General features: G+C 48.3%; 1 protein-coding gene across 1 annotated transcript; it reads right to left on the bottom strand.

Moving 5' to 3' along the window:
* Positions 1 to 4,657: 4,657 nt before the first annotated feature.
* On the bottom strand, positions 4,658 to 13,929 carry C8BH17orf64 (chromosome 8b C17orf64 homolog). Its single transcript, XM_028890584.2, has 6 exons — positions 13,785 to 13,929; positions 12,264 to 12,365; positions 11,877 to 12,052; positions 11,182 to 11,281; positions 7,501 to 7,687; positions 4,658 to 4,786 (listed from the first exon to the last, which is right to left on the bottom strand). Exons 1-6 carry the CDS (start codon positions 13,833 to 13,835, stop codon positions 4,701 to 4,703), a joined length of 702 nt encoding a protein of 233 aa, XP_028746417.2. The 5' UTR covers positions 13,836 to 13,929; the 3' UTR covers positions 4,658 to 4,700.
* Between the last annotated feature and the right edge of the window lie 332 nt (positions 13,930 to 14,261).

Here is a 14,261-nt window from a genome sequence, read left to right as displayed (position 1 = left end):
GGTTGGTGGGTGTTGGTCTACTAGAGTTTGGCCAGCATAGTGTCAGTTCAGGCCAGACCTACATACACACAAAATAAATGTAAAGCAACTACAATAACAGAAAACAGTTCCTTTCCAAATATGTTCCTGTTACATCCAATTTTGTTGTTACAGTTTCTGTTCTTTTTCATTAGATCTCAGCCTGACATAACAGAATGAAACCACAAAACAGTGCAGAAAGTTCAGGAAATAAACCCAAGTAAATCAGGAGTTTGAAAAGTTACATCTAAAATGGTCATAGAAAAAATGGCTTTCCCCTAAATGCTACAGGCTGTAAATCAACTCTTGCACCCAGGGACAAGTGCTCAGCCAGTTGGAAAGCACACACTACATCTACTGCAGTGTCCGCCTCGCTAAGCTTAGGCAGGCCAGTGGGTTAAAGCCAACACTGGAACTGGACTACCAGGAGAAAACGTGACAACTTTAAATACTCTTAGTGCAGAATCCTTTCAAAGTCATTAAACTCCAAAGAACAAATGACTTTCAATTTAGTTATATAAAAAAAAAAAGGAAAATGTCTACATCCACAGGAGGAGGAGGAGGTGGAGGAAGAGGACTAAGAGCTGAAAGTAATGCTGTGAATGGAGTCAGGAAGCCTTGACAGTGGGATCCTGGCTCAGCTGTGCCACCCCCTGAGCCTGCTTCCCTGTCTACCATAGGGAAGTCTGGCTCACAAGTCTGACCCAGAAATCTAATGAGAAGGATAAAGCACTCACTTCTCTCCTGAACCACAGACATGGATAGAGTGTGGCGGCTATGGAGAGATTGTGGAGGACTCCTGGTTTTGTTTGGTTTGGTTTGATCTTTTGTTTCCCCCTAGGGTTAGCTTTACTCTAAGAGTACGGACTGATGTATGACGGAACAGTCAGCTCCCCTTCAAGTCCCCCAGCTACTCTCTGGTGTGTCCACCACCACTCCCGCAGCATGCTTTGGGTGGAGACACCTTAGCTGAGAACAATTAACTTGAAATAGTAAATACATTTGAGGGTTGATTAAATGGCTCAGCAGTTAAGAGTACTTAGTGCTCTTGCAGAGGACCTGCATTCAGTTCCCAGCACACACACACACACACACACACACACACACACACACCACACACACACACACACCACACACACACACCACACCACACACCACACACACCACACACACACACACACACCACACACCACACACACACACACACACCACACACACACACACACCACACACACACCACACACCACACACACCACACTACACCACACCATACACACACACACACACCACACACACCACACACACCACACCACACACACACACCATGCACGCAAGCATGCAAACACACACCACACACACCCCTTCAACTGTCTGTAATTCTAGTTCTAGGGGGATTTGGCGCCATCTTCTGGCATCAGAGGGCACCAGGTACACAGTGTGCTTACTTTCACCCAGGCAAAACACTGATAAACTTCCATGTTTAAAAAGCCATACATCAGTCTGCCACTTACATGCTGTGAAAAATGACAGGCTGGCCTAGGGCTGGAGGCTCAGTGTCACAGTGTGCTGCCGTGTGCGGCCGGTGGCTCATCAGCACCGAGACCTAGTTCCTGCGCCGACTTCGGGTACAAGAGACATCACCTTTCTTCTTGGGGCTTTCTTTTCTCCTCTAGACAGTGGTTGAAAAAAATGCTGTTCCGGGTGTGTTCTTTCATTTGTTAATTCAATAGAAGTCTAAGTGCCGACTATTGTAATTGCTTAGTAGACACCAATAAACGGGTTGTCTTCTGGCTCCCACAGATGATGGGCCAGGGCACAGGTGGCCCACACACTTATGTGCATGCTGAAAGTATCATTGAAACAGTTGATTTTTTTTCTCTTTGTAAGTTCATTGTCTCGTGTATTTTGTCACAGTGACAGAAAACTGAAATAGCGATGTGCTTGACAAGTTTGAGGAAAACAGAGGTTAGAGCAAAGAGCTGGACAGTTATCATAGAAGATCTAGCAGAACCTGGCGATGACTTGGGCTTTATTTTTATTATTTATTTGTTTATTTTGTGACAGGTTGAATCATGTTGCCCAAGCTGTCCTGGAACTCTCCATCCTCCTGCCTCACCTCCCGCCTCACCTCCCCATCGCTCAGATGACAGGTGTGCACCACCAGGGCCAGCTGACGCTGACTTCGGATGAAATGAGGAACGTTGGAGTTTTGAGCAGAGAAACCTGTGATCTGCTGTATTAGAATTCTAAGGTGGTACTGAGTTTGAGGGAAGGGTGAAGAGGACACCAAACCCAGCCTCCCTGTTGCCCTTAGGGAGAGCTCCCCACCCGCTTCTCCCGGGCTTCTTTGCGCACAGCAGCCTGGGTGGAAGGCAGGGGCACTCCCCACCTCTTCCTCTAGGTGGCGGTGCTGCCCCACAGACAGTGACCAGCGCTCTATTTTGCGGGGAGTCCCTCAGCATCAGCACCTTCTAGCTTGCCGGCCTCTCCCTCCCAAATCCTCCTGTTCTGTCAAAATTGTCGTGGACCGGCTGGGTCCCCAAAGGCCCCCGCAGTCCCTTCTTGGGCTCCCGGGAAGCACTGGGTAAAAAAAAGAGAGGGAGCTGTGCTCCCATGGCGTGCTTCCGGCTTCCCTCTTTGTGCCTCGTCTAGACTGACGCTCACTTTCACGTTTACTTCTGTGCTCAATTTTTCTTCTGCATACAAATGGAGGGAGGGGAGATACAAAAGGTTCACACATTTACCCTGGCCCTAAGCTATCTGGTTCCCCTATACTGCTGCCTTTAGCAGGGTCTTCATTAACTTGTCACTGTGGTTTAAAAAAAAAAAAAAAAAAAGCCAGGAGGTGGTGGCGCACCTTTAATTCCAGCACTCGGGAGGCAGAGGCAGGCGGATCTCTGTGAGTTCGAGGCCAACCTGGGCTACAGAGCGAGATCCAGGACAGGCACCAGAACTGCACATAGAAACCCTGTCTCGAAAAACACCAAAAAAAAAAAAAAAAAAAAAAAAAAAAAAAAAAAAAAAAAAAAAAAAAAAAAAACCTCTGGGCCTTGGGGTGCTGGAGCAGTTAAGTGTGTTTCCTGTCCTTCCAGAGGAAGATGTGGTTGTTTCCAGCACGCACATGAGTTGGCTCACAACCATTTATATAACTCCAGCTCCAGAGGATCCCACATGCTCCATACCATCACACAGACACAAATGCACTTAAAAAGAAAATCACCGGGCCTACTTCCCTTTGTGGAGTCACCATCTAACTGGTCTTTGGAGCCTGTCCTGGAACTCACTTTGTAGACTAGGCTGGCCTTGAACTCACAGAGATCTGCTTGGCTCTGCCTCCTGACTGCTGGGATTAAAGGCGTGCGCCACCACTTCCCAGCACAATATGCCTTTTTTTTTTTTTTTTTTTTTTTAAACTTCTCCAACGTCCTCCTTTCCTTTTTTTGCTTCTCCCAGGTATCAACCAAACCCATCAATTGACCGCAGAGGATGTGGCTCAGTGGCAAACGGTCCTCTAGAACGTGCAAGGTCCTTTTTGATCTTCAGTGCTATGAAATAAAACAGGGCTGACAAGATGGCTCAGCAGGTGAGGCGCTCGCGATCAAGCCTGACAACCCAGACTCCATCCTGGGACCATATGGCAGGAGAGACTGGCCTGGACTCTCAACGTCCTCTAACCTCAAGCAAGCTGTGGCAGGAGTGCACAGGCGCACACACACAGACACACACACATGCACACATACACAGCAATCAATGATCAATATTATTATTATTATTATTTTACCTTATATAAAGTCCTAAGTTTGCCATTCTTGCTGCATGCCCGAGTTGCTTCTGCATACTTTGGGGATATCAAATATTAAAGGTCCCAAGAGTTGCACGGGTGGTGTGGTTGTGTAAAGCCCATTGTGAAGGTGCTGGGCATGGGAGGAGACTGTGGTGAACTAGAAAGCCTAACAGTGAAGCTGGTGAACTGCTCCTCAGCTCCACCAGCATAGGCATGCAGAGCCAAGTGGAGGGAGCTGTATGAGAAGCCAGAGACTTGATTTTGCATTGAACCGGGAACAACGCAGTTATAATATTGGCAACTAGTCTTTTTTAAATGATGTTAGCAAGTGGAACTCATTGTTGGGAATTAAATGCATTAGTAGCTGCCAATTTTTGACCACTGGTCCAAATCACCACTCTGTTAAGGCTGTTAATGTTTCTTCTTTGGGATTCTTCCGTGTCCAGCCTCTCTCATCTTTGTTCTCTCCCCACGCTGGACCTAGGTGTCTCTCCACATGCATGGCCACAACTATTTATCTATGCAGAGGTGGGCCACCTGCCACTTAGTAAATGGCTCTAAACATTTTTTTCTTCTGAGTCAGGGTCTTATTGTGTAGTTTGGCTGACTTTAAACACAGAGATCCAACTGCTTCTGTCTCACAAGTACTGGGATTAAAGTTGTGACTGCCAAGCCTGGCGCCGAATATTTTTAAGCAAATAAAAGATGAATGAAGTTCAGCCAAGTAAAGCAGAATTGTCTTAAGAATTATTATTCCCCAACCCATTTATTCATAATTTAAAAAATTGAGCATCCTTTTGATAAAGTAAATTTTTTTTACCCTATTCAGCCCCCTCCCTCCCCCCTCCCCCCCAGAGTATACAGTAAGTGCTCCGAGAGCTCCATCCTTGTAGGTCTCTCATAGGTAGCGCCTGGGAGTTCCTGGACTTTCTTTAATCTGCCTTTTCTTCAGCTTTGGTTTTTGAGGAAGTTTCCTTAAAAAATCTGAAAGAACAGAAATCAGAGAGGGTTTCAACGACATGACAAGTGGCAAGAAACTGCAGGAACGCGTGCGTGCGGGGTGTGAAGAACAGAACAGCAGCAAGTCCCTGCCAGTGGCCCTTCCTCTCGCTTTTCACCGAAACCTGTGAGGCAGAGCGATGACATCACACGCGCGCACGCACGCACGCACGCACGCACGCACGCACGCACGCACGCACGTTTACAGGTGAGGCTGCTTGCCCAAGCACAGAGCAAGGATGTGGTATATCCAAAGCTTGACAGCAGAGTCAGGACCAAACCCCAGCCTGCGTGACTTCCCCTACTTCCCTCTCACTCCTCACCCACCCTGAGGACAAGTGCTTTGGAAACACAGGTCTGTTGGCCAACAACACTGCCATGTTTTAATCAATATCTGTGAATTTGTGAACACAGTGCAAAAGAAACGCCATGCCCGTCACTGCAGGACGGGCTCTGCCCTGGTGCACCGCAAAGGATGGGCCGACCAGTGTCCTGTGCCTTCCTCGTGCAGCAGTGGGGTGGGGGACCCCACATCATCTCTACTCTCCAACATATTCACTAGCCCTGTGTGTGTGTGTGTGTGTATGTGTGTATGTGTGTGTGTATGTGTGTGTGTGTTTGTGTGTGTGTGTGTATGTGTGTGTGTGTGAGTGTGTGTGTGTGTGTCTCTGTGTGTGTGTGGTGTGTGTGTATGTGTGTGTGTATGTGTGTGTGTGGTGTGTGTGTGTGCGTGTGTTACTGGGGATTGAACCCCATCCTCACATGTGCTGCAAGCATTTTCTACCACTGAGCTATGTCCCCAGCTCTCAGCTCCAATAGAGAGAGAGAGAGAGATTCATTATCAAGACTTTCGATCTAAAGTCTGTTTGTAAGTAAAGAAATAAGTTAGAAGATGCCCAAAGGAAGTAATAGGGAGGAAAATCAGACTGTGGGAAATTCTGACAATGGCCCGATCTCTCCCAAGAGTCGGATAAAAAGGCTTGTTAGGCTAAGAGATAACCAGGTGGAGTACCTGGCTGAGAGGCCATCTCAACAGTTACCTCTGGAATGTTCGTATGAATTATCCAATTCCACAAAGTGAAACGCTGGCCTGGAAAGACTGATGCCATTCATTTAAAAAAAGCAAGTTCAGAGGGCTGGAGAGATGGCTCAGTGGTTAGGAGTGCTGGCTGCTCTTCCAGAGGACCTAGGTTTGGTTCCCAATACCCACACAGGGCTTCACAACTGCCTGGAACTCTAGTTCCAGGGGATCAGATGCCCTCTTCTGACCGCGACAGGCTCTGACATGTATGTGGTGTGTAAACGCATACAGGCACTCACACGCAAGGGCAGGGGTACGGCTCAGCCAGTAACGCACTTGCCACGCAAGAACAAGGCCTTGGTTTGGGTCCTCAGCATCCACGCAGAATGCTGGTTATGGCGCACATGGGATTCCACCGTGGGGAGGTAGAGACTGGAAGATCCCGGCATCTTAACCAGCCAGTCCAGCCAATCAGTGAGCTCAGATTCGGCGAGAGACCCTTATCTCCAAAACTAAGGTTGGAGAAGTGCTCCCAAACACAAAGCAAGTTAAGATCAAAATCACATGCGCAGCATAGTCTCATTTTTGTTAAAGTATGTATTTATATTCATAATTGATCTGTAAAGTGTTAACAGTGCAATGGTGGGTGACAGCAATGTGATGTTTATGTCTCCCTATGTTTATAGAGGTAGCTCAGTGGGTAGAACCCTTGCCTAGCTCTCATGAAGCCATGGGTTTGATCCTCCGCAGCACCACAGAAAGCAGGTGGCCTGCAATCCTAACATGGGCAAGGTGTGGACAGGGGGCTCAGAGTTCAAGGTCATCCATGTTAGGACTGCACTCCGAGTTCTCCAGGCCACCATGCTTGCCTTTTACCTTCCTCACCAGTGGCCAAGGAGGGGCAGCTAACGGTGGCGCAGAAGCCTGGGCACAGAAGTGTAGAGGTAGAGCATGCCAAGGCTCTCTGTGCCTTAGTGTGCAGCAGGAGCCCTCGCGGGTCTAACCTTTACCCGGCCTCTTTTTATTTAAAAGGCACCGTATCCTAAGCCCATAACCCCATGCAGAGAACCAGACATTTTGGTCAGCACAGAGGCCAAAGTGGCTGGAAAGACCATTCCCACGCCATCTAGCTCACGGCGAGACTGAATCTCTTTCCTTTTCCCTTTATTCTACTCCATCGGAGTGGGAATCCTGCCACTGCTACCAGCACCTCCTGAGGGTCCATCGCTCAGCACGTAGAAACTGTTTCCACCCTGCTTCTAGTCATGTGAGAAAGGGTCTTTACACCATGTTAACTAAAAAAGGCTGGATTCAAAACGTATGCACTATGAGACCTCTGCGGGGGGCGTTACACAGAACACTGGGAAAACCGCACTGAACACCAACAGTGCTGGCCTCTGGGTACTGGGTAATTTCTCTGTTCCTTTTCTTCACATTTATCTGCCTATTTTACAGATTCTATAATGAGTATATATCTGGGGAGGAGCTACAAACAGCAAAGAGACCGAAGAAGGCGAAGGAAAGGACAGAAGGAACAACAGAGAAGGAAGAGGCGGTAGACAGGAAGGAAGAGGACTTGGCAGGCTCGGAGAGGAGCCTCCAGCCTGTTCCTGAGAACCCCCGAACTTCTCCGCAGCCCCTCACCCAGGTGCCTCCCCTGACACCCAGTGGCCATCACCTCCTTTTGAGGACCTTGGCTCCTCCAGCATGCCAGCCGCTTGGCCGGGGGCCTGCATCTTGGACAGCCTCTCTTTCATGCCGCTGATGTTCCCATGCAATCCCCAGGCGCTGCAGAGTCTGGGGAGACTGTCCTCCTGACTGGCCAGCAAGGATCTCTCCGGTGCATCCAAGGGACAGAACGCGACCTGAAATCGGGTCCATTGTTGAGGAGAGGCTGGAAACGAGAGGGGCCTAAACTCTACAGCATCAGCCTTACCCAACCCCACCCCCAGCCCCTGAGACATGATAGGATCTCACATTTGCCTAGCCAAAGCGATGGGGTGAGGGTCCCAGAAAAGCCGGGAACATAGGGTGGGCTAGGCAGACAACTGTGTCTTCTAGGTAAGTTTATCCATGCTAAGAAGTCCAAGCACTAGCCTCCTGTCTCAGCCTAGAGTAGGCTATGATTATGCATACACCCTTGCAGCAGGTGCTGCATTCCATTCATTTACAGCTAAATGGACATCCTGAGCCATGGGTGAGAACAGCTGAGGCCAGCTTGGGGACATCTCCAGGGCCTGGAAACAGAACTTGGCCTAGCTCTGTCCTTACACGGTGGCTCTCAGCTACCCTGATCTCAGGACATGTTTACTTCTTGAGATCAGTGAGAACTCCAGAAGATGTGCCTATGTGGTCATGGCTATTCATACTTACCCTATTAGAGATTACAGGTAAGAAAATTTTAAGTGTGTATTTACTAAATTATTTGAAAATTAAAATAGGAAATATGCACAAATATTCTATGAAAATTATTTATGAAAAAGTAACTTTGCTTCCCCCCCCAAAATTTTTTTCAGAAAAGTAATAGTGTTTTATATTTTCAGCTCTCTTTAGCATCTGGCTCCAGGGAAGGCCTGCAATTTCAGGTCTCACTCAGTAGTTATGAATAAGTTATGACTTATGATATGTTGTCTTGGTTGAAGCACACAGAAGTGCGGCCTCATACAAATACATATTTAGAAAAGAACAGATACTTTCTTTGTTGTCATACTAAAAATGAAACAAATAGTAGTTTCTTAATTGTGGTTCGGAATCTGAACCATATGGGTAAACTTTTGAAAAATGAATAGGCAGCCAGGTGGTGGTGGCGCACACCTTTAATCCCAGCACTCAGGAAGCAGAGGCAGCTGGATCTCTGTGAGTTTGAAGTCAGAGGCTCTTTTGTTTTGACACAAGATCTCGCGTGGACTCACTATGCAGCCTAGGCTGGCGTCAGATCTGCAGTCGGCCTGCCTTAGCCTCCTGAGTGCTGGGATTCAGGGACTGTGCCACTATGACGAGCTGAAAAAGGGAATAGACTTTAATCCTAGCACTGGGAAGCAGAAGCCAGCAGATCTCTATGATCTGTAAATTCGAGGACACCCTGGTCTACATAGTGAGGTTCAGACTAGCCAAGACTATATAGACCTTGTCTCAAAAAGTAATAGTAATAATAATAATAGTTTTAAGATTGCTTTAAAGGACAATCTGGAAATTGGGGTCCAGCTCCTGCCACCCACACCTCCATGCTCCCCCAGCTGTAGGAACTTTCTTTAGGCACATCTGTCAAGACTAGTAAGACAACATCAGTAGACCCTCACTACAGAAGACCCGCAATTCACATTAGGGTTTACGTTTTGGGTTGTATACATTCTATAGTTTCTGTTTAATTTCTAAAACTTCTAAAATTAATGTATTAATTATACAAATGAGTTTTTTATTTTTATATAGAATAAAATGTGTTTTGATTATATTCACTCTCCACACTCTTCTCTCCCCCGCCCCACAGCACGCCCCCGCCATGGCACCTCCACCACTCTCCCCACAATCTCACTGATCTTTTCCCAACTAAATTCCTTCTGCTTTCATCTCTTTTTTGGGGGGTGGGTGAACCAATAAAATTAGAGTTCCTTATAGCAACACAGCTAAGGGGTTATTTGCAGAACATGAGCAACTTAACAGTGACACACTGTTACAGGTTTTGATAAATGTATGGTGAACGTCCCTACCCTTCCAGTGTCTTTCAGAACAGGTACACTACCCCAGTCTTCTGTGATCCACTTACTTACCCTCTCCTTTTGTTTTGTTTTTGCCGAGACAGGGTTTCTCTGTGTAGCCCTGGCTGTCCTGGAGCTTGCTCTGCAGACCAGGCTGGCCTCGAACTCACAGAGATCCGCCTGCCTCTGCCTCCCGAGTGCTGGGATTAAAGGCATGCCCCGCCACCACGCCCGACTGTGCTCACAGTTTTACCTTCCCAGAACATCTCTCAGCTGCAGTCATACAACACACACCTCCTCATCGATCTATCAGTGAACTGTCCATACTATGTTTCACTGGAATCCATCGTTCTATCTTTGCATGTTCAACAGGTCTCACCTTCTGTGGATTCTCTCAAGGCTTCAGAGCATACTTTGAGAGCCTCTGGTTCAAAAGAATAATCCTCAATGACAGCAGTGAAAGCCGCCTTTGTGTCAAGCACCCTCTGTTCCTGTGATCTTCACAAGTAACTCTAAGTAGCAGCTAGAGCCATCACCCACAGTTTGTAAAATGAAACATCCAGATGCTGGGAGGAGAGATATCTGTGCCAGACCACACAAGGGGGAAGACAGCCAGAACGCAGTCTCCGGCTGCCTTTATGAATGCCTGCTAGGCCAGCCCCTCCCCACTCCACCTCGGCTGCTCCTCTCCAGCATGAATGCTTGGATCATTTTGTTCATTCTCTCTTTTTTTAAAAAGATTTATTTAATATATATACAGTGTTCTGTCTGCTTGCCAGAAGAGGGCGCCAGATCTCATTATAGATGGCTGTGAGCCACCATGTGGTTGCTGGGAAATGAACTCAGGTCCTCTGGAAGAGCAGCCAGTGCTCTTAACCTCTGAGCCATCTCTCCAGCCCCATTTTGTTTTCTTCTCCTATTTTTTTTTTTTTTTTTGTGTGTTTTGTTTTGCAATGCTGGGGTTGAATTCAGGGCCTGACACAAGTAGGCAGGTGTTCTACTACAGATTTATCTACATAGCCCCATCTTTTCTCTAAGAGCAGAGGCGGGGTCCTGCTGTGTTGTCAGGTTGACTCTGACTCCTGGGTTGAGTGATCCCCCTGCCTCAGGATCCAGTCTATTGGTTTTTGACTCAGTGTCCGGCTCTAGCAGTTCCTTTTCTAAATATAAGACAATGCCATTATAGTGACTTTTGGATTTCTGGGTTTCACTGGCCAGATAGCTTCCAAATATATCTTCAGGCTCTCAATTTAAATTTTCTAAAGTTAGGATTTTAAAAAGAAAACTGTTTCATTATGAACAAGCAAACAAGACACTATCACTCTCAAAAAAACAAAACCTGGAAGGTTTAACCTTAAAATAAAGGGTAACCTGGCTGGGGTCTGGGGGCCGCAGAAAGAACACTTGCTTGGCACGCACGAAGCCCCGGCTTCCATCCATGCTAAAACCATGGTGTTTCATGCTAAAGCCATGATTTGGTGGCCCTAGTCAGGTCCCTCAGGGAACAGTGTAGGGAAGGTGTGAATGGTGGTGCTTCCTCAGCAGTGAGCTCTGGGAGGGACAACAGGGGACAGGTACTAGAGAGCCACTCAGTCTGAGTCCTCCCCTCAGGATCTAAGACCAAACTCCTGCTGGACCTCAGAGGAGCTTTCTGGAAGCCTCACCAGGAACTTGGCTGTTTGGTTGGCTTTGGTGTACTTATAGAGCCGGCGAAGCTGCTTCGACTCCAGTTCTGAGAAGAGGGAGACAAATCGCCAGAGCATCCTGCAGAGAGAAACCCGAGACAGACTGAGAGAGGCTGAAGAGAACCTTTTCTCCCTCTGCACTGTCTGTGACCAGGATCTATCCAGTAGAAATGGGCTGCAAGTTGCTTCCTCAGTTTTGGGTTGAGGGGGTGGAGGTGGCGACCAGGACAGAAATGCCATATGCTGGTAACAAGCACCTGCACACAGCGGCTGTTCACCTCGAGGCTACAGGACTCTTCTCAGGAGAGGCTTAAAAACGTGTGTGTGTGTGTGTGTGTGTGTGTGTGTGTGTGTATGTGTGTGTGTGTGTGTCACAGTGCATGTGTGAAGGTCTGGGGACAACCAATAGGCGTGGATCTCTCCCTCCACCACATGGGTCTAAGGGACAGAACTCAGGTCAGCGGGCTTAGCAAGGAATGCCTTACCTACTGAGGCGTCTGGAGGCTCTTGGGAAAGGCTTGTGTCTACTGTGTGTACAGCTAAGGAACACTCAGTGCTGCCCTGGTGGCTAGAGGGACCTGTTCTCTCAACATCTGCCGTCTCCCAGGATCGTAACCCTCTCCATGACTGGAGAATCTTGACTGGAGGTGGGATAAGGCAAGGAGGCTGCCTACTTTTTCCAGTGCTTGATCTCCCAGGCCCGGCAGTAATGCTGCAGAAAGGTGTTGATGTGGTCCCCTAGGGCCCCCAGGCTCCGCTTTGTAAACCTGATCCGCTTCTTCTGGGGAAGGTCCTTGGGCAGGTTCAGCTTTCGCAGGAACTTCTTCAGAGGCCTCAGGTACTCTTTACACTGAGGAAGTCACAGGTAAGGGGAGGGGCGGAGAGGTGGGGAGAAAGGCGGGTGAGTCCCGTGTCTGGCAAGCTGGCCTGCTGCCTGAAGTTTTAGTTGCTCACAAGGCTCCAGGGGATCCCCCACCCGCTTCCATCCTGAGTGTGACAGATCACAAGCCTCCTGGTTCCTCCCAGGCTAGTAGGGACAGGGTTCCAGGATAGCCCCTTACAATTTTGAAGGTATCCTGGCTCAGGCCCTTGGCATGACGGACCAGGGCATCTCCGGTGGGAACGGTGCTGAAGCTCCTCTCTAAGCAGGGGACACTCCCCACCTGGAAGGGGGTACCACAGTCAGTGAGGGGCTTGGGCCTGAGGACCAGTGCCGGGCAGATACTGGCAAATATCTTCGACAGTCAAATCCTTCTCCATTCTCCCTATGATCTCGTTCTTAAAACATCATTAGGTTAGTGAGCCTGGGCAAAGAAACTGGCTTAGAAAACCTAGAATATTTCACCTGTTTCTTTTCCAATAATTCTTGGCTATACTAGGAAAATTAACATTAACATCCTGATAAACATTAACTCATTTTCTTTTCCCATGAATTCTTTGAGGTTAGCTACCATTACCTCTGCTTATAACTAAGAGAAGGCATTGAAGGAATTCTGTGATTTCATAAGGGGGTGGGCAGCAATTGCTTTTCTTCTTTTTTCTTTTTCAAGACAGGGTTTCTCTGTGTAGCTTTGCGCCTTTCCTGGATCTCGCTCTGTAGACCAGGCTGGCCTCGAACTCACAGAGATCCGCCTGCCTCTGCCTCCCGAGTGCTGGGATTAAAGGCATGCGCCACTACCGCCAGGCTGCTTTTCTTTTCATTTGGCACTTTATTGAGGTCCGAGGCCCATATCTACTCATCTCTGAATTTTAGCATTTTGACATGCATTTGAAGCGTACCCAGTAAGTAAGGTGGTGATAACAGGAGTCTTGGGACACAAAAGTGGGGCAAAGAGAAAATAGAATAAAATGAGCGGTGACCACGTGGCTGTGAAATATTACTAAAACTTTGCACAGAATTAGACTGGTGCCACTGGGTTTGACCTTCTTTTTTTTTTCTCTCTCTCTCTCTGTGTAGCCCTGGCTGTCCTGGAACTCACTCTGTAGACCAGGTGGGCCTGGAACTCACAGAGATCTGCCTGCCTCTTATCTCCCGAGGGCTGGGATTAAAGGCGTGCACCTCCCATTTTCACAGCCTCTCAGGACAAGTAGATCACCTGCTGTCTGTGTCAGAGGGGAAGAGCCGCACTCAGTGCACTTTGAAGGGAAGCTAGGGGAAAGGTAAAGAAGGGCCAGGAAAAGCTCCTCCCAGCTGTAGAGAGGGGAAGTCTGGCTAACTCCATGAGCATAGCCACATAACGGTACTCAGACGAACACATGTGTATGCTCACACAGGTATGGGTGAGCCCTTATAACAGCAAAATGGCACTTGCGATCATCTTGCCAGAAACACATCTTTGATAAATGTGTTTATCATTTATCTCTCACTTTGTGGTTCTGGGAAATTAAACCCAGGACTCGGGCAAGCTCTCCACTACTGAGCTACACCCTAACTCAACTGTTTGAACTTGTTCTTTGGGGGTCTTGCTAGTCCACACACAGCACCAATTTTTTTCTCCTCGTCTTCTTCCTTGAATTTTATGTTCATGGCTTTCCAAATCCAGCCGCTTCCCTGGCTCCCTCACATCCCAGCCTCACTTCACCTTCTCTAATGGCTTGGCTCCTTCACTGCCCTGCCCATGTGAGGCTTCCATCTCAACAGCTGGGCTGGCAGCCTCAGGACAGCACTCCTCGGGTCCCCCACAGGCTTCTAACTTACTACTTCTGTGACCTGAGAGCCCCAGTAGTGGGCAGGTTGGCTCCAGAACTCGGAGGAAAACCATGGCAACTGCCAACACAGCGATCAGGCCCCTCTCCATCCTGTCCACTAGTGCCTCAGGGTGGCCACCAACCATCTCCTCCTACTGGGAACTGAACTCGGTAAGTGAGTCAGTGAGCCAGGTGTGCTGGGTACCCTGCCCCATCCCATCCCCAAATCCGGCCCCCCCCCCCGCCCCAGTCAGCACTCACAGCTGACCAGCGCCGGACGGCACACCTCCAGCCAGATGCTATTGATTTTAAACCCGATAAGGCTTTTGAAGTGATTTTTCTGGATGGATACCCCTCCTGCCTCCGTAGTT

This window comes from Peromyscus leucopus, chromosome 8b (genome assembly GCF_004664715.2).
Source record: "Peromyscus leucopus breed LL Stock chromosome 8b, UCI_PerLeu_2.1, whole genome shotgun sequence".
Lineage (NCBI taxonomy): Eukaryota > Metazoa > Chordata > Mammalia > Rodentia > Cricetidae > Peromyscus > Peromyscus leucopus.
The sequence above is the reverse complement of the archived record's forward strand: the minus strand, read 5'-3'. Positions and strand labels throughout refer to the sequence as shown.

Bases quoted from the DNA above. Each gene is read 5' to 3' on its own strand.
- C8BH17orf64 (XM_028890584.2), bottom strand. From the start codon at position 13,835: ATGGAAGCCTCACATGGGCAGGGCAGTGAAGGAGCCAAGCCATTAGAG. The intron at 12,053-12,263 runs GTAAGGGGCTAT...TGACTTCCTCAG, and splicing joins GCCAGGATACCTTCAAAATT to TGTAAAGAGTACCTGAGGCC. The intron at 7,688-11,181 runs GTGAGGCTTCCA...ACCCGATTTCAG, and splicing joins ACCAAACAGCCAAGTTCCTG to GTCGCGTTCTGTCCCTTGGA.